The sequence below is a fragment of the Psittacula echo genome (genome assembly GCF_963264785.1).
Source record: "Psittacula echo genome assembly, chromosome: 4".
NCBI lineage: Eukaryota > Metazoa > Chordata > Aves > Psittaciformes > Psittacidae > Psittacula > Psittacula echo.
The window spans coordinates 44860257-44887117 of record NC_137738.1 but is presented as its reverse complement, the minus strand read 5'-3'; the positions used below and the strand labels follow the sequence as shown (position 1 = coordinate 44887117).

The 26861-nt window shown below is 38.5% G+C and overlaps 1 protein-coding gene across 1 annotated transcript in view; it reads left to right on the top strand.

Annotated features, from left to right (window-relative positions):
* The window catches only part of ADGRG6 (adhesion G protein-coupled receptor G6), a gene marked incomplete at its 3' end in the record, with an annotated part of 102893 nt that overhangs the window by 56319 nt on the left and 19713 nt on the right, over positions 1-26861 (top strand). The window contains exons 6-14 of the mRNA XM_080616476.1: positions 453-538; positions 1846-1898; positions 1980-2033; positions 11581-11723; positions 14457-14571; positions 16606-16667; positions 18132-18339; positions 18827-18992; positions 22220-22360. Coding sequence (XP_080472602.1) covers positions 453-538; positions 1846-1898; positions 1980-2033; positions 11581-11723; positions 14457-14571; positions 16606-16667; positions 18132-18339; positions 18827-18992; positions 22220-22360 — 1028 coding nt within the window. The remainder of the gene's footprint in view (positions 1-452; positions 539-1845; positions 1899-1979; positions 2034-11580; positions 11724-14456; positions 14572-16605; positions 16668-18131; positions 18340-18826; positions 18993-22219; positions 22361-26861) is intronic.

Genomic DNA, 26861 nt, shown 5'->3' with positions numbered 1-26861 from the left:
CTTATCTGCTCTCTTTAAGTGTAATCTGCAGTGGCTGAATTCTGGATTATAACAATATGACTGGGAGCAAAATTTATTGTGTTGCAGACTACCGCAATTATGATAATTTCTTAAATTCATTATTCTTTCATCATCTTTTACACACCACATTAAAGGCATATGCAAAATACTATTTATACATGCATTTGTGACTTTCCATATCACATTTCATGTGTCTCTAAAAATAGGGAGGGGGGGAGGAAATTCCTGTCTAATTTGACAGGTCTAATAGGAATGGGCCCAAGTCTGCAGGGCTTGTTCACTCCAAAATTTTATAATGCCAGCTAGAGCTTGAGGTGTCTTTGTATGTTGGTTTCAGCCCAATCTTTATATTCATCATGAAACTAAAGTCTCATTATTAAAAAGGGAAATTTGCGCAGTTTCTAACATTATAATGCATTTCTAATGAACAGGTGGGCTATTCTACAGGATATCTATAGTTGTCTTTAGTTCCAACTCTGATGCTACGTTGAAAGTACATGATGTGGTTGCAGAGTGGGTAAGTTACGGTTTTTTTCCTCTGTGATTACATATATGAATCTTCCCCATTGATGTTACCAGTCAGAAAAAGAAAGGAAAAAAAAAAAAAAAAAGGAGAGACTACTAATTAAATTCTTAAATTAATTTGTGTTATCTGAAAATCTTTCTGTTATTGATTTACACAGTAATGAATTCAAGTCTAACTGGGGCTATTAAGCATTATAGATAAAATTTTGGAAGGTCTCCACTATACTAGCCAGCTTCTTAAGAAATGTAGGTGCTAGTTGAACTTTTGGAAAGCATAGAGAGATCAGAATTGCCCACTGAAAGAGGTAGATGTTTAAGTTCCAACATCACTATAGAGAGCAAAATTTTTCTCTAAAAATACTAACATGGTTTTGAAGTTATAGTAATAGAAATAATAATAAAAAAAGACAATGTTCATTTGTGTGAGGCAATATGATTTTGCAATTTACACTAATAATCGCTACTTCAGAAGTCTTCTATCGTAGGTCAGTTGTTGGAGTTTCTGTTGGGGCCCTGTTTTTTCAGCCCATTTAACAGACAAGCTCCTTTCTGGGCCCTCTGGGTGGAGGATTTTTGAAGTTCTTGCCTCTGAAAATGCCTCCTGTCTGAGTACAGATATTCTCTGTCCTTTTTGACAGTTCACATAGTGGCACTCAGTCTGTAAGTAGTCTTTATACCAACTACTTAACATGAAAATATGATATCATAATATATGGCAATTATTCTTTATGTTTTTTTTAATACAGCTGGAGACTTTCAGCTTTCAGAAGCTAAAGATACCAACAATAGTCATCTACAAGCCAGAAATACAGCCAGGTGCAGGTCTCTTGACAGCAGTAGCCAGGCAAAAGTACATAGGTGCCTGAGCCAGAAAATCTATATACTTGGCCCTATCAGAGTATACAGAAGTTTCTCCCAGTGGGAAAACTGAACAGCCATTGCCTACTCAGAATATATAGTACAAAGGTCTGAAAAAAAGATCATTATAAGGTTGTTTCTGGGATTTTAAGATGAGAAAGAATGGGAAAAAATGAAAAGTTCAGCATCCTGTGCACATTCGGCATGTTGTGACCTTAAGATTTCCTTCTGTCAGTAAAAAAGCCCACATCTCTCACTACCAGTTATGCATCTAATGCAACAATAACCTCGCTGAAATGGGAGAGTGTTCTTTTTGCTTTGAAAAAGTGAAGGGGATTTTTCTCAGGGTGGAGAAGGGTGAATTTCTAACTCTGTCTTAAGCAACAAAGTGTCCCATTAACATCTCATTATTCATCTGATCAATGTATTCCTGTTTTTCAGCTAAACCGTACTTTCCAGAACTGGAATTACACTGTGTATGTGGTCAATATCAGGTAAATGATAGGGGAAAGATGTTTATGCTATATTCCTTTTGAGAACTAGCCCACCCTAATTAATATTCATTTCTTTCCCAGCATCCACCCTGGCTCCATAAAAGAGGGAACAAGGGAAAAAAGAAGTATTAAAAGGTAACATTTTTAAAGACATTTTCTTCATAGAGGCAGTGGCTGCTATTACAAGTAGCTTTTCAACAGGCTTTGTTGTCTATTGCTAGATTCGTTGTCTATTATTTGGCATATGCTGCCAGTGTGTAAATCTATGACTGCTGGTGAGCTGTGTGTTCTGGATGTGTTCAGAAACCTAATACTGATTATTGTGTTTGTTTTGGTTTAAACCTACTGAGCTTTAAACCTTAACAGATCACTTTTTCAGGGCTCAGGTTTCACCTGTCACAAAACTGAATAGACATATATATATGTGGTTTGGCACACCCAGCTTGCTTTAGCAACAAGCGTTGGTACACTGCTGTCTATCCACTGTCACTGCATTTTTGCTCTTGAACCAGAGTCTTTTGGGTTAACAGACATCTTACTAGATGCAAAACACTGAAAGATCATGCTAGAATTGAAAGTCAAACGAGTGTGAGTTAAACTATTTACCATATGCTCTCATTTCCTGACTTCTGCTGGGCCCAGAGGCAGCCAGAGTTGGGATGGCCTCAAAGGCAGCCAAAGAAAGTTTAGATGGGTCACACCCCCTGAAAATTGGGCCTTGGAGGATTTCTTTGAAAGCAGCAGCCTGATTTCTGAGAGATATGTGGGGAGGGAGTGAATCTTAGAACCAAAATAAGGAGAGGAAACCAAAACTGAATTATTAGTCTTGTGAGAAAGGGGCAACAAGTGGGTATGGGATGTATCTGTTTGCAGTAGTAGGCAAAAATCTCGTGGGAAAGGACTTTAACTTCTGACTCTTGAGAACTGCCATAGTAGCAGCTGGGCTTTTTCATTCCAGAGGTAGCCAAGTATTCCCAATTTACCAGCAGAGAGTAGTTACTGATGTTTCCAGTTTCCTACAGTTTACCTACACACAAAAAGGTTTGTAAAAGTTACTATCTCCTTCCCACACACCCAAAGCAGTAAGACAGCTTTTATTGGCAAAACCGTTTAGCTGGTATAGTGTAAACCCAGTCTCTGAATGGGCTATTTTGCTGCTTGACCTGCGTTTGCAGTAGGGTGTAGTGATGTGGCTTGGACTTTTTTCCCCACTTCTAATTGATATGGTTATGCCAGCAGAACCTTTTAAGTGGAGACCATGCCTCAGGTCTTAACAACAATCCAAGACTGCTGAGGAATGTAGAACTTTCCCCATCTTTATTCCTGCATCTTTTAAGGGGCTAGCAGCTTAGCCTGTCAGCGTGTTCTCCCCTAGACTGCATACCTGATTTCTTCTTGTCTCACCTTCCCACCATTCTGTCTTCTGGATTTTGTTTCTTATTCCTGGTCTATTTAAAAAAAAAAAAAAAAAAAAAAAAAAAAGAAGAAAAAAGGAGATGAAGAGAGAGAAATTATTCTAGTAATTCTGGTAATTCCCTTTGCCTCCCTTCATGACATACAGTGAATACAGCACTAAATTACTTCTAGATAGTTATGAGGAAGTAACCTCATTTCTATTTACTTTGCTTATCATATGTAATTTCAGAAGCAATATAATTACACATTTGTAGTATGTCATAAAGCTTTTCAGGGGAGGTCTAATGAAAAACTAATCTTCTCATGGGCTCTAGTGCACTTTGTGTCAAGGCCAACTGGTATTTTTTTTATAATTCTGAAAAAAATTAGTATAAATGCTGATCATGTCACACAAAATGTTACTGTTCTCCAAATAATCAGGATTCTTATGCTGGACACGTTTACTTAGAAAAGTACAAAGAGAGAAGTCAAAATTCTGCCCAACCTAGCAACCAAGTTGGGGTAGCACGGGGATAATAAAAAATTTAATTTAATTGAGCTGCATAATACATGACTAACAGAAATTAAACTTTCCGTGCATTGTATATGCATATGTGCATATATGCAAATATATATACACTGATTTTTTGCTGTTTTCTCATGTGTTTTTCATGTCTTACATATATTTTCATGCATCAATTACCTCTTACAGGAGAAACATTTGAGAAAAGCTGGTGTTCTCTCACCTTCAGGTCTTCTAAATATATGTCTATCATTATGTATTGCTTCCTTTATGAAAAAAAAAAAAGAAGGATCAGCTTACCAGTAGTCTTCAGTGTTCCTGGGTTTAGTCACCAGGTTTCCAGTTCTTTGAGGTTCATGCATCTATTTCTAGATTTTGTAAGGAAGAAATCTGTTGAATTTCTGAAGATCCAGAAAGCAAACTGCTTTTTTACTATTTCCCAATCATTGTTTTCAAGATACTTAGTTAGGTTTTCCACTTTCTTGGTTTTGTCCTGGGTAGGATTCTAAGGAAATCCTACAGGACACCAGAGTAACATTTGGGGGTATAAAAAATTAGCAGGTTACAGGTTGGAAATTTTTAATCCCTGATGGAAGTAATGTTACTTTCTCACTACTCAGGTGATCCACTGAAATGTTAAGGCTGAGATCTTGTATGTAACTTACTTACAGCAGGATTTCATACAGGTTCTATTAGTTAAACATTCATATAAGTTATTTCCATGAAGATTTTCTTATTTCATGGAATTATAGAATGGTTTGGGTTGGAAAGGACCTTAAGTCCATCTAGTTCCAACCGCCATGACATGGACACCTTCCACCAGATCAGGTTGCTCAAAGCCCCATCCAACCTACTTCCAACACTTCCAGGGATGGGGCAGCCACATCTTCTCTGGGCAACCTGTGCCAGCGCCTCACAGTGAAAAATTTTTTCCTAATATATTCTAAATCTACTCTTTTTCAGTTTAAAGCCATTCTCCCTTGTTCTATCCCTACATGGCCTTGTAAAAAGTCCCTCTCCAGCTTTCTTGTTTCTCTGTTTTGGATAGACAAGAATAAGTCTGTTGTAGTTTGAGCCATTCCACTACTTCTCTTAGCTTTAAATACTTCTTATTCCATTTATGTTCACCCGAACAGAATTTCACTCAACAGTTAAAAGACCTAACCCATAAGTATCATGGCCTTCACTATCTTTACAGAAGTGAATGTAATAATATTACTGTAACTCACAAAACCTTACCTCACTTTTCTGAATTTCCCCCAAGATCATAGCCTTTTTATTTCTAAGGCACTATTATGATTCTTCAGATTGCTGTTTTAGAAATTTTCCCTCTCTTTACATGGAGTCATATTCTTATTATTCAGATTGCATCTTTTTTTCCTTACCTTTTGGATTAGTATTTTATACAGAAATTTATAACCAAAACCAAAACAGAACTACAAACAAAATAAATGTAAAAAACCCCAAAACTTTCCCAATACTTTCTATGCATTTTCCTTTGCTTCAGCCTTATTTACCGCACTGCTACCTTATCAAGGCACTTCTGCTGTCCTTCTCCCCACTTAGTCTTCTTGCAAGTAAAAGAGGAAGAATTGTTAGAATGATGTAGAGAAGAAATAGAAGCTCAAAGTAGGAGGTAGGAAGCTGGCTTTTTTTGGCACGTTAAAAATAGGTGTTTTCCAAATAATAATAAATATTTTAAAAATAAATATTTTAAACCGTACTGCATTCCATAGAAGAGTAAAACAAAACAAAAATATGGAAGTGGATTCTTAATCTTTCGTTGTTGTGTTCTATGAGCTGCAGAAATCCAAAGTACACTGTGATTGTTACAAATTTGTGTACATGGTGATGAAAGATAGAGTGCCAAGTCCAAAATGCATATTATTATCAGCACCTTTAATACTATGAGATATCTGTATGACAGCAATATATCAAGCTAATACTTCAGTAGATTATTAACTACCTTAGTAGAATTTTATCACGGTTTTACTTCATGTCTGTGTTTAATTTTTGACTCTGGTCAAACTGTTGCCATCTCTTAATGAGAGGGCAGCTGTTCCAAATTAATTAAACAAGGTTTCAGAATGATACCCCATTATTTTGAACAAATCTTTGAAAGTGCAGCCGATTTGTGGATTTGATGTAGATAAATGATAAATGTGCTTGTTTCTTTCATTAATTCTTTGCCTTTTAAGACTCTGCAGCTTTTTCAGAATTTTGTGTGACTCCTGCTGCTGCTTTTCTCAGAAGGGTCCTACTGATCCTATGTCTTGTCAAATGGCTGTATAGGGCTGCCTCCAGAATTGGTCTTTATTAAACAACTCTGCTCCACTGCTTCTTATTTCTTCTTTAGTTTTGCAAGCAATTTTGAGAATTCGGGTCCCAATTAATTTAGAACCTTTTCTCTGCTTAATATATAAAGAAGATTATGCTTGCTCCAACATCCACTGCTTCATTGTCGTAATTTTGACCTATTTCTCATGTTCAATTTCTTCTGCTGTGGGAAACAACATTAATGTTAGTACTGCTAAACAACTCATACAAATTAAAAACCACAGTGGTGACCATTTGTTAAAGACCACTAAATTTAAACAGAAATTCCTTCTCTTAGGAATGAAAATAGAGAAGAAAGCGGGAAATCAGAGCTGCCCATGAGCATGCCTAGTCCTTTTTTGAGGTCTGTGGGAGTTGTGCCACCAGTGTCAGTGAGGCACACTGAGGCTCCTGCATGCTGTGTTCTTGGGTTTTGTGTTGCTTAATGGAAATTTTAATGCACTTGGATAAAACTTAAGCTAATTAAATTGTGTAATAGTTTTAGACAGGAGCTAGCTGCATCAGAGCAGCATAATTTTACTTTTATAGTCCTAAGTATCTTTACCAAGTAAAGTATCTGCCTTTTGCATTCTTTGTAGGTTACTTAAGATTATTTGTTATGAAATAATAATCACTTTATTGTTATAAATGAACACATCTGTGACGCCTATTCCTATTTTTAAAATTTTCCTGGTTTCTGCTGGTGAGGTTTTAGGAACAACTTAGACCTGGCACACCTCTTCTCCCTGCGAATTCAACTTCAGTGTTACTGAAGGCAGAAAAGAACAGCCTTGACCAGTGCTGAGCAACATTTTAAAATGCCACATAATGTGTACATTATGTGTAACATTTCTGCTTGAAAAACTGAGCAACAAAGAGCCAAGCATAAATCCACAGGTTTCTCCACAGTGGCATCTTGCATCCATGACCTATAAATAAAGCCTTCATTACAGATGGAGAAATTTGAGAATTGCTCCCAGGTGACTGAGGGATGATCGCTTCTTAGTGTCCTGATGAAGATCCCTGCTTTTCATCCAACTTCCAGTCATGTTCGTTGTCTTTCCAGTGACTTAACTGGCTTTAGTGTAGACCTAACATTGTTAGATGCCATTTTTAGGGAAGTACTGTGTTAGGGAATGGGGTTTTTCTTTGTTTCTTTGGAATATAGTTCAAGCACAACCAAAAACGTTTCAGTGAAAACAAACTGTTGAAATGTGAGGGATTCCAGCACTTTCTGCTACATTCTCTACTAACAAATAGTCTTCATACCAAATCATCACGTACTGTAAGTGGTTTCTGTTTAAAAGCCTTAGTTTTTTGTATTCCCACACCAGGTCTGTAAGGAGGAGTAAGGCCCAAAGGCAAAAGGACAGGCATAGAGGTATGACCATGCTGCTTACAGCTCTATTCTGATACAGTGCCCACTAACTTAAGAGAAAGGCTCAGGATTCTTTTATTTTTAGTAGTCTAAAAAGAAGCTGCAGATTTTAGTTTTGTGTCCTGATGTCTGTGATTTTTTATTTTTTCTGTAATATAACCTTCTGCTGAGAAAGGAAGTGCTTCATCCCTGGCATTATTTTGAATGTGTTTTTTATGGCCAGTCGTATTTTTTTTTTCTCTCTATTCTGAACATTTTAATGGTACCACAGTCAAAATCAGCTCAAGTAAAAGTCTATCCACAACTCAGATGCTTTTGTGCAATACTTTTAATTTCCCTCTATTTTCACATTTCATTCTGTGTGTTTCCTAATATTTTGTCTGTTGTTTATAGTAAATCTTCACAAGTGGCTTAAGCAATAATCAGCTCGCTCTTTGTCCTTTTAATGGGAAGAAGTTAGTAGTGTTTACAGGTGACTAGATGGCCCACCTGTGCTGCCAGTTTTGAGTTAACAGCTACCCATCTCTGCTTCTTCAAAGCCAGCATAACAGCGGCATTGGTAAAGAATTTAATTCTGACGTCTTGAAACTTTTTTGAATATGCCAAGGTGCTTAGGAATGAAATTCCCAGTGACTTTTCATGGAAGTATAGACTCCCTGAGTACTTAGGTGCTTTAAAAATGATTCTTTATATTCTTTAAATCAAGTAACATTAACTACCAAGGAAATAAATAGTGATTTGTTAAACAGTTTGGCAACCACAATAATTATGTATTAGTCCAGCCTGTCTATTACAACTGAAATAAGTGGAGAAATATGCATTGCTAATTATCAACCACGTATCTTCAGGTATGAAGGAGTCTGTGCTGCACGGTTCACATGGTTTGTTAATCCTTCCTTCAGGCTTCTTGCATTGCGTAGCAGTGAGACCACTGCCTGTGTGTAGGCACACAGTCCTGGAATAGCTCTGAGTCACGCTGCCAGAGAAGAAAGCCAGCTTTGTGGTACGCACCATGGCAGCATAGGCTCCACCACCACCTTCTGTGCTTTTGATGAGGATGCAGCTCTGTAAGCTCCTCTCTGTGAGCCAGCTTAGCTCAACAGACCAGGAAAAAGTGGGATAGACACCAGTCTTGCCGTTTCCTTGCTTGCTGCAGCTGTCACCATTTCAGTGAAAAAGAAGAGAGGCATAAATACTTATCCCCATGGTGTTTACCTACACCATGGTCCAGTTTTTTATACTGACAGCAGTAGTACTAGCAGTACAGGTTACTGTTGGTGATGTGCAATTTGTATTTGATTACTGCAGTGAGAATCTCTCTGCTTTTGTATGGCACACAAAAAAAGATGTAAAGTTGGGTGTGTCAAATCCAGTGACACTGGCAGAGCGTAGCAGTGTTGCCGTTTATTTGAGTGTAGGCCTACTGTTTACCAAATCAAGAATTTTTGTTCTTCACCATTAAAATGTTTTCTTCCTGGGTTCTGAGTGTGACAAAAGTGGAAGGAAGCACTCAGCTTCATATTGCGTCAGCTGTCAAGTTAAAAGGTATTTATTTACTTTGGGAAGCTAGCATGAGTCATTCTGAAAAGTTTATAGAAATTGTTTTCATCATAATATGGAGCAGGCTCTTATTACACAGTATACATGACTTGTGCTCTCAGAGTTTCTCAGAACACAAATAACAAAGTGGTTTAAAGATTATTTTTATAGGTGCTTCATAATCAATACCTTTGTCTATAATTGTTCAAGATAACTGTAACCGGTTCTACTTCGTCTATCATTATCCCTTCTGTTTTGTTGCTATTATCCCTCTGCACAGTTATGGCACAGTTCTAAATATCGTTTTGGTTAGCTGGGAGCCCTGCAATAGGCAGCATAGCAGTAGCAGTGACTGATGACTCCTGTTTTGCAGCCAAAGTGCTGAGGTAGGGAGTGGCATCAGTATATTAAGTTTTCGTCTTCTGAAGTAAAGGGAATAGATGAGTGAAGCCAGAATCTTTTAGGAAAGATGGTTAAGTGCCAGGAGACTCTGGGGCTGAAGTGCTGGAGGGCTGAAGGAACTGGAAATCCCATAGGCAATTTCCATGCTTCTGCTAAAAATAAATGCCATAATAAACTTGTGCCACATAATATACCCGAGGTATATAGCAAAAGCCTGCAAGGGTGCATATCCACCCTACTGAGTCTATTGCCATATACTGAACACTCCACAGAAGCCAAAAGAGTATTAGGAGGAACTCATTATCTCTGGGAGCAGGGTAGGAGTGACCTAGCCAGGGATAGCTGTAATTTCTCTGCTAAAATATATCCACTGGGAAACAACAAGCCAAGCCAGCAGGTTGTCACATTCTCACTTCTTCTCCAGCAAAATGATACCAGTAAAACAGTGGATATGGCAAGAAAATAGAAAAGTGTACTGGTGTGCAATAAACAACAACAACAAAAAAAAAAACAAACCCAAACCAAGACAAAAAAAAAGGCTCCAACCAGGGACTGTGTATATTTTATTTACTTTACATCTGCAACAGTGAAATGTGTGGACTATTTAGTTCACATTCGGGATTTCTTTATGAGGTTTGGGCTTTGCTTTTCATTTGTAGTTTTTTTCCTAGACTGAGAGGTTGTTCTAATGCCAGCTCTTTTAATGTCATTCCACTAATGAGAGCACTTCAAAATTATTGGAGGTATTCAGTTTTTAGAATTATGTCTGGGAGAAAGAAGGTTCAGTCTGCCATCTAAGAGCAACATCTGTACACTAAGCTGTAGTTTTATACTGTACCAGACTAGGTGCCTCTGGAAAGTGCAACTCTCAGCTGTTATCATGGGGATGTCCTTCTGAAAGATTTTTGGAAACGAAGTCCTGGTCTGTCTAGGAAGGGGTACCTGAAAACCCTACCAGCCCTCCTACATACAGCACCCATACAGATTTTTTCTTCTAGTCTTCAAGTAGACTTGAAGACCCTTTAGCTCATAGCTGCTTTCTTGCACTGGGTGCCACCAGTGAAAGCAGCTCTGTTTGATGTGTGCCCTGCTCACTGTATGTGTGCTGACAGTGCTGCCACTTCCCAGGCTGCCAGGAACTGCTCACACACTGGGAAGGTCTCTCTTTATTCAGACTGCTGGGTATTCAAGGGCAAGGCTATGATGAAGACAACCCAAAAGAGGCTTGCTTTTTCCTTTTCTCCACTTTTTGGCTAACATGAAGAGCCAATGTTCCATGCTTCAGTGGCGTCACCTTCTACTAGCCAGAGCCAAGCAATGCTCTTGGGTACCGACATTCTCTTCTCCAACATGTGTTTTCTATGTACCAGGAGGAAATTTTTGAGCTTTCTACTCTGGGCTTCTTTCCTGTGTCCTGCTAGAACTTTTTTCTGTTCATTATTTCCCTTCCAGAAAAGCTATGTTTTTGGACAAGGGTGGGGACTGTTTTATTTCTCTCACAGGAAAGAGACTTGGGCACTTTTAACTACTTCTTCTGCCCAAGAAAGTAGCAGTGGGCTACAGTACAAAACAGCTATTACTGCTCAAACGTGAATTACTCGTCTGAGTAGCTGGACTTCCCTAATTAGGACTAAAAGTTTCAGAAGTGTGTTGGGGTGTTTTTCACTACATCAAAAATGTAGACATCTGTTCTTTGTTAATCTTCCAGTCTTCTGCAGTCAGTGAAGAGACAGACCCTCTTGGATGATTTTTCCCTAGTTTTGTAAGGTGGGATGAATCAGCTTTTAACTTCCTCAGCCATCAGCAACCAGATTTTTCAATTTAATTAAGGCCCATTTAGAACTCACAGCTTTATGCTTTCATCTTTTAAAAGAATCTAAATCTTCTGAAAACATTTCTTAGCTCCTTTGATGAGATGCTTCTTTAATGGTAACTCGAGGATGAAATTTCCTAAATGTACTTTTTTTTCATGGTGCTATATATACAAAAAAGTAATTTACAGATAATGAGCAACATTGTCTTGGTGATACTTGTTCCATACTAGGAAAACCAGAGTTTGTCAGATATTTTTATTTCCACAAAGTTGGCCTCTGCTGTTCTGACTCAAACACTCATTATTTTCCTTGCAGTTTTGGGGTTTTGGCTCTTCTGGTTTATAATTCTACCAACAACATCAATTTAGAAGAGGAAGACATCCGACAGAAGCTCATAAGTAATAATGGGACCATGGAAGGAGGATATAAGATTCATACTGTGGATGTTGATCCAGTGGGTAGGTAGTTTTTGGCTTTGTTACAACAGATTTTGTTTGCTTGTCCATAAGTAAGCATTTTCTGTGCTATACTAATCTCACATTGCCAAGCGGTATGACTGGTTCAGATTTTGAATTTTTCCTGTAAGCCTTATTGTTCCACTAATCTCAGAGAGCTGTGCTCAAGATACCTCTTTTAACACAAACACAGTTGTCCAGATTGCTTTAGTCAGTGTTTTGCTGTCTGTTTCAAAGAGGCTGGGACAGTTCCTGACAGCTCCTCTTGTAAGAAGTATGATTTAGAGCTAGAGCTTTAATGAGACATTTTGGACCTCCAAGGCCCCTCATGCCCACTCCTCCACCCTGTTATTTGTGCTCCTGCCAGTTGCTGTCCTTAATCACAGTATCACAGTATCACAGTATGTTAGAGTTTGGAAGGGACCTCAAAAGATCATCTAGTCCAATCCCCCTGCCAGAGCAGGAACACCTAGATAAGGTTACACAGGAATGTGTCCAGGCGGGTTTTGAATGTCTCCAGAGAAGGAGACTCCACAACCTCCCTGGGCAGCCTGTTCCAGTGTTCCGTCACCCTCACTGAGAAGAAGTTTCTTCTCAAGTTTAAGTGGAACCTCTTGTGTTCCAGTTTATACCCATTACCCCTTGTCCTATCATTGTTTGCCACTGAGAAGAGCCTGGCTCCATCCTCGTGACACTCCCCCTTTATATATTTATATACACTAATAAGGTCCCCCCGCAGTCTCCTCTTCTCCAAACTATAGAGACCCAGCTCCCTCAGCCTTTCCCCATAAGGGAGATGCTCCACTCCCTTAATCATCTTAGTCGCCCTGCGCTGGACTCTCTCCAGCAGTTCCCTATCCTTCTTGAACTGAGGGGCCCAGAACTGGACACAATATTCCAGATGCGGTCTCACCAGGGCAGAGTAGAGGGGAAGGAGGACCTCTTGCGACCTACTGACCACCCCCCTTCTAATACACCCCAGGATGCCATTGGCCTTCTTGGCCACAAGGGCACAGTGTTGGCTCATGGTCATCCTGCCATCCACTAGGACCCCCAGGTCCCTCTCCCCTACACCGCTCTCTAACAGGTCGTTCCCCAACCTATACTGGAACCTGGGGTTGTTCCTGCCCAGATGCAGGACTCTACACTTTCCCTTGTTATATTTCATCAAGTTATTCCCTGCCCAACTCTCCAGCCTGTCCAGGTCCCGCTGGATGGCAGCACAGCCTTCTGGCGTGTCAGCCACTCCTCCCAGCTTAGTGTCATCAGCAAACTTGCTGACAGTACACTCAATTCCCTCATCTAAATCATTGATGAATATATTAAATAATACTGGTCCCAATACTGACCCTTGAGGCACTCCACTAGATACAGGCCTCCAACTAGACTCTGCCCCATAGACTACAACTCTCTGGCTTCTCTCCTTCAGCCAGTTTGCAGTCCACCTCACTACCTGATCATCCAGGCCACACTTCCTCAGTTTAGCTATGAGGATGCTGTGGGAGACTGTGTCAAATGCTTTGCTGAAGTCAAGGTAGACCACGTCCACCGCTCTGCCATCATCCATCCACAATGTTATTTCCTCATAAAAGGCTATGAGGTTGGTCAAGCATGACTTCCCCTTGGTAAAGCCATGTTGACTGCCCCTCATAACCCTCTTATCCTTGACATGCCTTAAGATGGCATCAAGGATAAGGTGTTCCATCACTTTCCCAGGGATGGAGGTGAGGCTGACCGGTCTATAGTTACCCAGGTCCTCCTTCTTGCCCTTTTTGAAGACTGGAGTGACATTTGCTTTCCTCCAGTCCTCAGGCACCTCTCCCGTTTCCCAAGACTTGGTAAAGATGATGGAGAGTGGTCTAGCAATGACTTCCGCCAGTTCCCTCAGCACCCGCGGGTGCATCCCGTCTGGACCCATGGATTTATGGATGTCCAGTTTGCTCAACTGGTCCCTAACCCATTCCTCGTCGACTAAGGCAAACTGCTCCGTTGACCTGACTTCATCTGAGGTCTCAGGAGTACAGGGCTCTTCAGGACTGCCTCCGGCAGAGTAGACAGGAACAAAGAAGGCATTCAGTAACTCTGCCATCTCTGTATCTTCTGTCACCAGGGCACCCATCCCATTCACCAGTGGGCCAACCTTGCCTCTGGTGTTAGTTTTATCAGCTATGTATTTGAAAAAGCTCTTTCTGTTGTCCTTGACCCCTCTCACCAGATTTAATTCTAAGGAGGCCTTAGCCATCCTAGCTGCCTTCCTACATCCTCTAGCAGCAGCCTTATATTCCTCCCGAGTGGCCAGCCCCTCCTTCCATGACCTGTAAACTCTCCTCTTCCACTTGAGCATACCCAGCAGTTCCTTATTTAGCCATGCAGGTCTCTTGGCCCTCTTCCTTGACTTCCTACGTGTCGGGATGCTCTGCTCTTGAGCTCGGAATAAGCAATTCTCATCTTTTACCATTCCAGAGATTGCCCTTCCTTTGGGAGGGAGGAGGTGGGGGCTGGTGAAGTGCATGTGGAATGCACAGCATGCATGGTCAATCCTTTGTCTCAAGCAGCAGCACCATATATTGTGCCCTGTTGTGGCTCCCTCCATTGCTACTACTCTGTAGACAGCAACCAAGCATTTAATGTAAAGACAGCTTTGCGCTGTAGACTGGGTGATAAGATGAGAAAGAAGTGGAAGATAATTAGATGAAGAAATTTACCATTAACACTGATACACTTTTATTGTTACAGAAAAATGTTTAGCAGAAGAAAACCCTCCAAACTATTTTTGGCCAGATACCAGACCAACTGTGACCAACTTCACATTATGCCATGGGAGCTCTGTTCAGACTGCATCAAGAACCTGGTAGGTTTTCAAATACCTAAGAAGCTGAAAGCTTCAAATGCGACTTTCTGGTTATATAGTTAAACTATATCCTGCATAATGGTTGTCATTGGCTGGTATTTTATTTCAGGAAGATGATTTCTATACTGTGAGAGATTATGTGTGTACAGTAAAAGTATGTACTTCACTGAAAAGAAAAAAAAAGGCTCATCTACCACTTCTGTAGGGCAGTTGAGGCCCACAAGTAATACATGTTCAAAGTGACTATAAAAATAGCACCTTTATACAGAATCAAACTGCTCTCTTCTAGTCTTGATGTTTATGTTACTGAAACCTAAGTTTCATATTTGCTACCTCTCAACTACTACTATCTGACTTGTATAAGAAATTTCAACAAAATTTGATGATGGGTGATGTAATTGCTTTAATCCAGATCCTCTCATGTCATTAAGAGAAAGTAAAAGAAATTCTGTGGAACAAGCATTTTGCCTGTAGTTAGTCATGATTGAAGTTGGGGATAATCTTATGCTTAAAGATTTTAACTTGTGTTTTTAAAAACGCATGGTTTAGTGTAAATTTTCCCTACTGTTGGCTTTCTTTGTGAGCATGTAATAAAAGATTTAGACACTGTATCTGTATTTCACATTTGTAAAATGGTAGTATTATTACTTCCTTTGATACCTTACCAAAACAATATGGCTTTGATCTCCTTTCAGTGCCTTGAACATGGCTATGATGTATTATTTAATTTCTTCAGTATTTAGGATGATCACCATTACATGTGATACAGTAGTCTTATCTGCCCACATTACATCTAGAACATGTTCTGAGGAGACCAGATCTTTTACTTTTTGAAAACAATATGGCAACATGGATATGAATCAGCTTTGAGCATCTGTGCCAAACAGGAAAGCAACCAGCATTATATGTAACTAACTCACTTCCTCAGCCTCTTAATCTTATACAAGAACTGCTGGATTCTGATTGACCAACTTTTGTTGTAGAGTGAGTAGTGCAGAAGTCAAATTGTTTTCATGTCAGAACCTCAGAATCATTAAGAATTAAGGCTTCTGGCCTTTGCTGCCCCATATTGCTTATCTTTATTGTTCATGTGTGGTCTACACAATACCTTTGATTGTCCATGTACAGCACTTCTCATGAAAAAGAAAAAGTATGTGTTCTGCACTGTGCTATTCTTTCCTTGCCTCTGCATCCACTAGATTTTGCTAATGTGGAGTACAGATGGGATGTGTTTTGAGAGAAGAAGAAGCTCTTCTAAGGGTCTCTTCTAATCCTGTACTTCCCACAGTGGAAGGTTACCAGCTAGTGTGCTGTTATAATAAAGTCAATCAATGGAGGAATAACTTTATTCTATCATGTGTTGAATGAAAGGATACATTTTTCCTATTCTCCATTCTGCCTTTGCCTTGCTATGATAACATGACTGTGTTTAAAGAAAACTGAGGAAAAAGTGGTTAATTTCGGAGCCATATCTGGGTATTTTGCTATGGTAAGGCTTTTTTAAAAAGCATTTTGAAAAAAAAACTGTTTATATGTGACCCTCACCTGGGACCTGGATGTGATGGTGACTTGCCCCAGTTCTCATGGGTGGCATAAATTTATATCTCCACATAGCTCCTGTCCTTGTTATTCTTGCAGCTTGCTATTGGCTTGATCAAAACTATTTGTATCTAATGGAAATTATAGAAACAGCATCTGATGAGGTCATAATAAGGGCACAGTAGTTTTTGTCAATGTTTCAATCTTTCCTGAAATGCAAGGCCAGAATTTCTACTAATGCAGTTTTTCAAATCAGTATAGCAATCAGCTGGGAATTTGTCCAAAAGAACTAGGGTTTGTCTCAGCACTGTCACTTAATTCATCGCATATTTACACTGACAAGCATATATATTTCATTTCACTAGGGGCCATGTTGCTAAGACAGTTGTGAATTGAGAAGAATGGACCACTGTGACACCTATAGAAGAATTATGAAAAATTTATGTAATTCATGCTATTGTATTTCATGTGAATTTTTTCATTTTTCCTCTTTAGCTATTTGGGTCTGCAGAATTATACATCATACTGGGGCCAGCCTGATCTTAGAAATTGCACAGGTGTGTATATTGATATTGGTCTTTGGCTAAAGGAATAGTTTTGTAGATCTTGGTTACTGCTTGCTGTAATGAAGTTACATTAAGGAAGAATATATTCCTTTATGCTGGGTTGCTTAAAATCTTTCTAAAAAGTCAGTGCAAATATAAAATATTTAAATTCTGGGGAAGTGCACCAAGTTGAATTCAGCCCATCCATGAAAAGCTCTGGATACCAATTAATGAAATAAATCAAACTCTAAAGGTAGTTCAGCAAGAATTGAGGCAGGTGGTAGCTTGATATTCAGATTCAGATAAATTTTAAATGTTTCCAGTGCCTGCAGGTGCCAGTGGAAAGACTCCCATTCTCTTCACTGGGTTTGCAATCAGAAATTTTCAGGTTTTTTCTCACTTTGCAAAATACCCCTTGGGGTCATTCTAGCCTTAAAAGAGTAATAAAACAATGGACAACAATTTTATGGACCCCTTTTTTAGTGCCAGAGCTAATGAAGAGAATGGTACTCGCCTAAGGAATTCAGAGCACCTACACTAAGCTCCTGTTCTAATTTGCTTTCTTGAAGAAGCACCCTCACTGATAGAGGGGTCCCAGGGAGCCTGGCTACCCAACTTGTTTGATTGAGTACTTGCAGTCAGACTATAGGAAACCATTATTTCACGTAAAATGAAAATTCTACAGTAAAGGTAGCAAAAGCTATATTATAAAACACATATATTATAAAAACCACAACTGGTTGTGAACTGAAGAAGCCTGATCTTCTTTCAAAATCTTACTTGCAAATTCCAATAAATCTCAAATATTTTTATATTTTAAAATTTAGTGTTTACATTAGTTTTCTATCCAGGTGGCATCAAATTTGTGGTTTAACATGTGATTTACTCTGATATTTTGCCATTGGATAAACTGTCAAAATTCCCTTACCAGGAAGATTCTTGTCAAGAAATATGCTTGTGTGTTGTACTTGCCAACCCAGTATAAGCACGACCTTCTGAAGGAACTGAAACACTTGAAATGTGGTCAGACTTTCTCCCTAAAGCTTAGAAGAGTTAATACTTTGTCAGTAATAGTGACTTTGGATGCCTTTGTTTCATTTCAAAGTGAAACTGTTTCTTCCCATTTGAGAAAAAAAAAGAAAGGATAGCATAAGGAGAAAAAAAGAGACAAAATATGCTTTTTATTCCTTGCTTCCCTTTTTTTCCTTTCAATCAGCCATTTCAATAATAGTTCTAGTTTGCAAACTCAAATCAAATTAAGGCAAGAAAGACGCAGCCAGTGAGGACAGCAAGTTCTATATAGATTTTCAGAAAATTATAAATTTGTTAAAATTCTGAAGTCCTATGTTCATTTCAGGTACCACAGAACATGCTGTAGCTTTCAACAGTGAGGATAAAAATGTGTATTTCTGAATTATTTCAGGACTGATATACATTATCTTCTCTTTTTACTTCATTTTACCCGTACACTTGCAGAAAATGCAGCTGATATAGCCAATCAGCTTCTGAATCTCACTGGTGAAGGGCAGCAGCTAACCTCAGACAAAGTAAATGATGTTGTGCAGAAGCTCAAAAAAATTGTGAACGATGAAGAAATTGATGAATCTCTGGGTTCTACCGTGGTGACAATTTTTTCCAATATTCTAACCAGTTCAGACAGTGTACTGGCAGCATCATCTTCAGAGTAAGTATTTCTGCATTTAAGTCAAGGTTTCTACAGCAACCTGCAAGGTTGGAAGGATTCACCCTTCTATTTATAGATAAACAACCGCAATACAAAAATCAAACTTTTGTGATTTTGATCAAAAATATTTTTCCAAATTAGATATACAAATACTTCTTCTTGTACTAAAATGAATGTGCATGACAAAGATGAAGTATTTGGTTGGAATTCTCCTGATGCATGACACAGCGTAGATCTAAGTATTGTTGGAAAGTTATTTCGGGGACAGTGATATGTAGTCAGATAGCTTTTCTTAATCAAAAACTTTTCTTTTCAACAGAGATGCCTGAGTTTACAGCCTGAGTGTCTCCTTGTGAATACACAGATGGGTGATAGAAACACAGTCAGTAGTAAAAGGGTCATCTGAAATGTGGAGAGTATACAGAGCATAGTTTGGTGGGGTTTTTTGTGTTTTCAGTTTTTATAATAATTTTATTTCTGGTTTTAGAGCTCTAAAAACTATTGATGCCTTGGCTTTAAAGATCCAGTTCACTGGACCATCCATGAGTATTTCAACACGAAACCTCGCACTTGGAGTGTCTTCTATAAACTCGACTTCGTTCAGAGGTGGTTCTTTCAGTGTCAGTCCACAGAATAATGCGTCTGATTTCCAGGTACAGAACAAGCAGTTATATTGGAACATGAAATGTGCCTGTTGTTCCAGGTCTTTTTACTGTGCTTTCTATAAAACCACTTACAATTCCCAATTTTCACCCTGCTTTTTATTTCCTCTTTCCTGCAATCATCCAAACAAATTAATGAGTATTTCTTTGACTGACAGGAAACCCAGATAAAGTCACATGTTCCATATGGACAAAAAGTATTTTCCTTACAAATCCAGGACAGACTATATCCTTTTTATGTATTTACGTTCTAATAATGAGAAGGGAAAATAGTCTCTAACAGTCTGCTATATCACCCACTGTACACTAACAGACAACTCCATTGATGCATTTCAGCTTTAGACTGAGACGTCTAACTGTAGGTATTTACATGTAGATTTCTGCAGATAAAATGGGTCTTCAACATTCCAGTAGAGTTTAAACACCTACTGCTAACAGGGATGTAAGTCTGATCCGGTTGTCCACACATAGGTTGTTCCATCGGGGATGTCTGAGGTGATTCAAGACATTCATGTGGAGCTTGACCAGCCTAGACATGAAAAATTAAAAAAACCCTACTTATCACGCAAAATGCAGAATGGTCTCTAGTGCTACAGTATCTAGACAGGCTGCTGTAGTTAAAATATTTGTCATCACCACAAAAATACTTTTTCTTCTTTTTTTTTTTCACAAATAGAAAAGCCTATGAAATAGCATTTGAGAAGCACATGAACACCCACTGGAATTTTCCAAAGGTTTTTTCGAAATCAGTAGCAATAAGGTGTTGAAACTTTAAAAATTCTGCTATATGCCTGCTTGCATCTTATGGCAGCTAAATGCTTTTTAAAATTTAGTGCGGTGTCTTTTTTTCACAGTTATATGAGAAGTCTATGACAGAGGTAATGTAATCTCAGTTTCCTGGGAATCCAACTATTTGAATGCAGTGAGCCTTACTTGGAGAAAAACACAAAAAAGATTAAACAAAAAATGTAGAAAATCAACCATCACTTGACAGAGGAAATAAAGAGGAATTCAAAGAGGAATCAAAGCTGAATTCAAACAAAACATGCCATTATGCCATTATGAAACCAGACTAATCACTGGAGTATAAACTTACAGAACAAAACAAAATTCCTGCTGCAAATTGGCAAGACAACAAGCCTAACATATGTCTGATCATTTTATAAAGTACTATGTACTGTAAAAATCAAAAACAGTAATGAAAGTGCCAGAAAAAGTAGTTGTAGCATTATAAGGTGCAGGCCTTTTACATACTATGTATAAAGCTTGGATCAAAACTCAAATGCTGATTTGAATAGATACAAATGGATGTAATGTAATCGAGTTTTCACATATGTATATTTATATAAATTTTGGGGTAAAATTTCTTTGAATCAATTTTATTAGAAATCTTTAATGATTGTAAATCTACTGTTGTTTAGCTGTGTTATTCATGAAGCTAAATAGCTGATTGTTCTTTGATTATTATCGAAGGAATGTTTCTCCTCCAGATTTTATCCTGTATTTATGGAAAGAGGAAAGGAAAAATTCTGAAGCCAGGTTTGGGATGTTCACATGTATAATAAGAATTACGATCTGTGGCTTGAGGACATCCAGGAATTTTCTTGCCCTGGAATCATTTATTACAGCACTGTCTAAATAATCATAGAATCCAAACTCCGTCAAATTATTTATAATGTTCCTATTGGAACATGAGTTTGTTCTAAGACTTTCACATTTCCAGCAGCTGATTGATTGAGAATTCTTAGCATCCTTCCTCCCAGAAAAGTCTGCAGCAGCAGGGTCACCATTTAGATTTTCCATGCCTGTCAGAAAGATACTTGTTATCCCTGCTGGAGGGAGATTCCCTTGTGAAAGCCCAGGTTTTTCACCAGTGATGTGATGACCTATCCCAGGCTCATCAGGGAGCATTAAACTCTTCTAGCTGTATATCCGAATGTTTCCAGATTTTTTTATTTTTTTTTTTTAAGTAGATATTAAGCAAATGTGTCCATGGCAATTTGGAAAGATTCTATTTCAGTCCCCTGTGCTTTTATGTTTCTTGCCAAACCTTTGACTAAGATAGCTTTTGGGCATTCATATTATTAAATCGTTCCTGTAATATATCCATACTTCTTTATAGAAGCTTCTTCCATTCTATTTGCAGACTGTATCTAATGGACAACTTTATCACACGCAGACTTTCTATTTAATGTGGCACCATTATCCTTTCAAAATCTGTTTCCAGCCATGTCAGGAGACATCTGTGAGCCATTTCTTACTGATTTCCAAGGGTGCCTGTTATTCACAGTAGAACAGTGAAAATTTTCAACTTAAATAAATCTGGTCTATGGCTTTTAACTTTCTATTAGCTAATAGTGCTTTAAGAATCCTGTGACTGATCATGAGAGGCATAAATATGTGATCAAGGTGCCTCTGGAGAACTCAGGATTGTGGGTTTTCTTATATCACAGTAAAATTCTTAATCACTTTATAGAGCCACTGTGAGATGGCTTGCTCCCCTTTTCATGGATAAGGTGGAACGCCATGAAGGAAGAGCATGCAGTCATAGAATTGTTTATTGGTAGCTGATGAAATGCAAGTTTGCATCCTCATTCTTTTCCTGGTCACTTGTTACATCCCTATGCTGTAGAGGTCTTTCAGCTGTCTGACATTTTGCAGGTATAGATTAAACTTATATTGATGCCAGAAGGTGTCTGGTTTTTTTTATGCTACATAACACGACAGAGAGATGATGCTAATCGTTATTGTAAGATCTTCCTTCTGTAATAGAGAAACAAGAAAAGCTCATAAGAAAATTAAGATGTGGAGATCAAATGATGCAACTCAAGAAAGAAGGATTCAGAACTTATTTTTCTTTTCTCAACATTGTTTGGTATGAGGAGAAGCATCTTGAAGGTTACTGAAAATTATTGGCTGCAGTTATTGCCATCTCATTACTTCCAAATCATCATTATAGCAGTGGAGGAGGTTTTCTGTTTGTTGGTTTTATCTAATACATTTTTGTAGAAGGCTGATCTCATGCTGAAAGAATGGGAAAACCTCCCAGGCCTTTATTTATTTATTGCATCAATTCTTACATAGGTACAGGTCATATTAGTTTGGTAACTTCTAGCCCCATGTTTAGATATCTTTGTGGAAGGATGTGAACCCAGTTGTGGACAATGGATGTTTTTGGTTTTGTTTGAACATGTTCTTCTGTTCTTTTTATTTAACAGATAGATTTTGACAAAGATCAGACAAATGCCATCGCTTCTGTTGTTCTGCCACCAAGTTTACTGAAGAATTTAAGTCAAGATGAGTTTGAAGTTATATCCAGGGCTCAGTTTACTTTCTTCAATAAAAATGGTCTTTTTCAGGTAAACTTTAATGTGTTTGTGTGTCAATTTCAATTAGGGTGAGTCAAAGCCAGCTGCTGAAAGTTTCCTATGTGTAATCATTTCACAATATCTCATGAGTTACAGGAATGAGAAGGTGATAGCAGATGTAGGCACTAGAGACATTGTTATGTTCATAGTGATGAAGTAGTCACATTGCTGAAGTTGAATTAAAGTCACCTTTTGACTGTAGTTTGATTGACTGCAAATTGATTGATTGCAAATTCCTGTCACATGTGAAATAAACTTTTTCTCAGGGTAATCTATGGAAAACTGTATCCCAGCTGCTTAAATTCAGAGTAAAGTGGCAAGGCCTTTTAAACAGCATAATTTCTGTTAAAATGTATTAATATAAGTCATTGATGTTCAGTGGAGCTAGATTCTTCTCTATCAGAAGGGAATTTGGCATTTAACACTGCCAAGTACTCTTTCTTTCTCTTTTCCTTAAAACAGTTGGTTGGCTCTGATATCCACCTGAATACTTATATTCAGTTGGAAACTCTGGGCTGATGGTCATCAGCCAAAGAACATTTGTTTCTATACATACTATTATTCTTTCCACATATGTGCTCTCATAAGCACACCGTATTTTAATATGGGATAAGGATAACAGTATTTGTACCTGAAAGCCAAGGAAACTCAGGTACATTTGACTTTTTTTCTCGTTTGGGTCCCAACACTTGTTAACTATAAATAGTTCCTGCATAGCAGATGTGAAAAAAATTAGGAAGAGTTCACAGCTTGGAAAAACAATCAAAAACTTAACCTATTTAAAAAAAAAACAAACCAAAAAAAAGTTAATTAAGAAGGAAACATTGTTTCATAGTTAACTGTCGACTGAGTCTCAGAAGGCTTGAGTTTGTTTTCCCATTAGTATTTCAAGTGAACTTTAGCTCCTGTGCATCCGCAGAACTCTGTAGTATTGTATTGTCCCTATATTATCTTTTTTATTGGCAGTGTATCCAGATTCTTCAGATAATCTAGGCAAGAAAATACCCATGACCCTCAGTTGCCTTCTGAAATACACCCCTAAGTATTAACTATTTAAAATAATATTCATTTTAGACCACTGTTGATAAAAACAGGCTGGATATATTTAATTAAAAAAACCCAGAAGACTACAGATGTAGGCTTGTCATAATGGCATAAAAACATATAAAGTCAGAATTTGGCCTTTAATGGTTTGAACTTGTTTCTAAGAGATACTTAATCACTGGAAAGCAAAAACCATGAAAATTTGCATCTAAATTCCTTCTTTTTTTGATGTGTTTTTCAAGCTATTCATGGCTGACATGTTCAATGTAATTGAAAATGTGTAAAAATCTCATTTGGTAAGTCTTAAAATTAAGTAAATTAAAAGTAAATAAAGGCTAAAAATACAGCCTAAAAATAAATTGATCCACATAGAATCATAGAATTGTACATGCCATCTCAAACCTAATAACTTTATCCATTAGTATAAAAGTATGTCATAAATATTTATTACAGTTGCAAGTAAAAATCCCAATGCTATTGGCTGTGTTTCTTATAAGCATTCAATATAACAGTGAAACAGCATGCTTTAAAGCACTGGAGGGTTGTTTTTTTTTTTTATTGCAACTCAGAAAATACTAGTAAGTTTTATCTTATCATTCATAAAAATATGATTGCTACATTACTTGTAAGTCTGTATGAAAAGCTGATGGTAGATATTCAGGGTGGGATGCATTTCACCAAACATAGGTCTGGTCAGTGTATATACCTGTGCCTGAACTGTTGTCCATAAGTTTCCTTCAAAGCCACTTGATGGAAAAGAATTAACAACGTTGAGATGTGACTTCAGCAAAGCATTTGACACAGCATCCTCATAGCTAAATTGAAGAAGTGTGGCCTGGATGATCAGGTAGTGAGGTGGACTGCAAACTGGCTGAAGGAGAGAAGCCAGAGAGTTGTAGTCTATGGGGCGGAGTCTAGTTGGAGGCCTGTATCTAGTGGAGTGCCTCAAGGGTCAGTACTGGGACCAGTATTATTTAATATATTCATCAACGATTTAGATGAGGGAATTGAGTGTACTGTCAGCAAGTTTGCTGATGACACTAAGCTGGGAGGAGTGGCTGACACGCCAGAAGGCTGTGCTGCCATCCAGCGGGACCTGGACAGGCTGGAGAGTTGGGCAGGGAGAAACTTGATGAAACATAACAAGGGAAAGTGTAGAGTCCTGCATCTGGGCAGGAACAACCCCAGGTTCCAATATAGGTTGGGGAACGACCTGTTAGAGAGTAGTGTAGGGGAGAGGGACCTGGGGGTCCTAGTGGATGGCAGGATGGCCATGAGCCAGCACTGTGTCCTTGTGGCCAAGAAGGCCAATGGCATCCTGGGGTGTATTAGAAGGGGGGTGGTCAGTAGGTCGAGAGAGGTCCTCCTTCCCCTCTACTCTGCCCTGGTGAGACCACATCTGGAATATTGTGTCCAGTTCTGGGCCCCTCAGTTCAAGAAGGACAGGGACCTGCTGGAGAGAGTCCAGCGCAGGGCAGCTAAGATGATTGAGGGAGTGGAGCATCTCCCTTATGAGGAAAGGCTGAGTGAGCTGGGTCTCTATAGTTTGGAGAAGAAGAGACTGCGGGGGGACCTTATTAGTGTATATAAATATATAAAGGGGGAGTGTCATGAGGATGGAGCCAGGCTCTTCTCAATGGCAAACAATGATAGGACAAGGGGTAATGGGTATAAACTGGAACACAAGAGGTTCCACTTAAACTTGAGAAGAAACTTCTTCTCAGTGAGGGTGACGGAACACTGGAATAGGCTGCCCAGGGAGGTTGTGGAGTCTCCTTCTCTGAAGACATTCAAAACCCGCCTGGACACATTCCTGTGTAACCTTATCTAGGTGTTCCTGCTCTGGCAGGGGGATTGGACTAGATGATCTTTTGAGGTCCCTTCCAATCTCTAACATACTGTGATACTGTGATACTGTGATACATCTCATCCTGGTGCAGGACTAGGCATCAGACAAAGGGGTGCAATTTGCAACACCCCAAGGTAAAAGGTACTACTTACTGGCTGACAGATGTGACAATAAATCTGTAAGAGATGTGAGATCTTCTGCAGTAGCAGCTGGAGACTGGGCAGGATACTTTAAAGCCTCTTAAAATGGACACATATTTTCAGGCGACCCATATTCAACCTAGATATTTAGAAAGAATAGGTAAGATGTATTATGCTCTGGATGTACCAATTTCCTCTCTTTGACTATGTTAAGAAACACTGGAATGGCTGCTTCATTTCTAGACATCTTCCTTTTACATGTGTAAAGTTAGTCGAAAGGATCATCCTCCTGAGTTCTGAGGCCATGAAAATAATGTACAAATATGATAAATATGTTAATTGTTTTGATTACCTAAACTAGACCAGGTTTATGTCATTGACACTAGCCTCAGCATTGCTTTACTTTGTACCTCTGTGTATTTTACTAGCTGAAAGCTTACCCCTAATTTAGCTGAGCACAGCCTTATAGCTAAATAAGCAGTTATCTGTATTCTACTTTAATGTAAACCTTATTTCTATGCCTTTGTAAGGACAAGTAAGAATATATTATAAAGAGACCAATTGATACTAATTTCTGCTTTTTATCTGCTAGAGATAGAATACATTAAAAACCATAGGTATCTGTGCAAAGGCTTCCATAGAATTGACGAATATTGAAATTTAGGTGGTAGCCAAGAGGCTTTCTCTTGTTTGAATGCTCAAGAACTGTCTAGCAAACTGCATTTTCATTTCTTTGCAATTTTTCAGTTTTTAGGAAATTATGTCACAAAGCTCCAGTATAATCTGAAATACTGTGTTTGAAAACTCTTGGATATGGTTCTTAAGAAAGAAAAATATTCTTCTCAGGATAGTGTGCACTTAATAATTAAAGCTGTGTCTCATGACTGGTGGGATATCGTGAGACCAGTACTGAGCTGATATCTGACATCTTGTGAGGCTAACAAAACCACTAGACTGAAGGAATCAGGGGGTCAAGGGGTTTGGCAGCCCAGATTTTTGGAGGTAATGTGAGTGGCAATAGATTATTTGACCTAAGATCTGCCACAGGCAGTATCCAAGCTTCTCACCTTCCCATAAGGCCAACTGGGCATGTAATTATGAGGTTTCAGTGGAAGCTTATCAAAAGAATATAGGATTTCCAAAGCACTTCCATTTTAATAAAACATCAGTTTCCAAGGAAAACTTATCTGTTGGAAAATTCTGAACCTGGTACTTTTTCATTGTAGGTTAGAAATGGTATTGCTTATTGACCTCATCAGCCTTTTATTTAAATTCCCATCAAATACGACATTATAGATACTGTCCTCTCCTACAGTATGTAACATTGTTTTGAATTTGTTTACTACTTCTTAGTCATTCATTCTAAGATGGAGGATGATTAAGCAACAATACACAGAAAATAGGCTATGCTTCAAAAACTTTTCATCTACTAAAAATGATAGTGTTGACAGTAAGATAA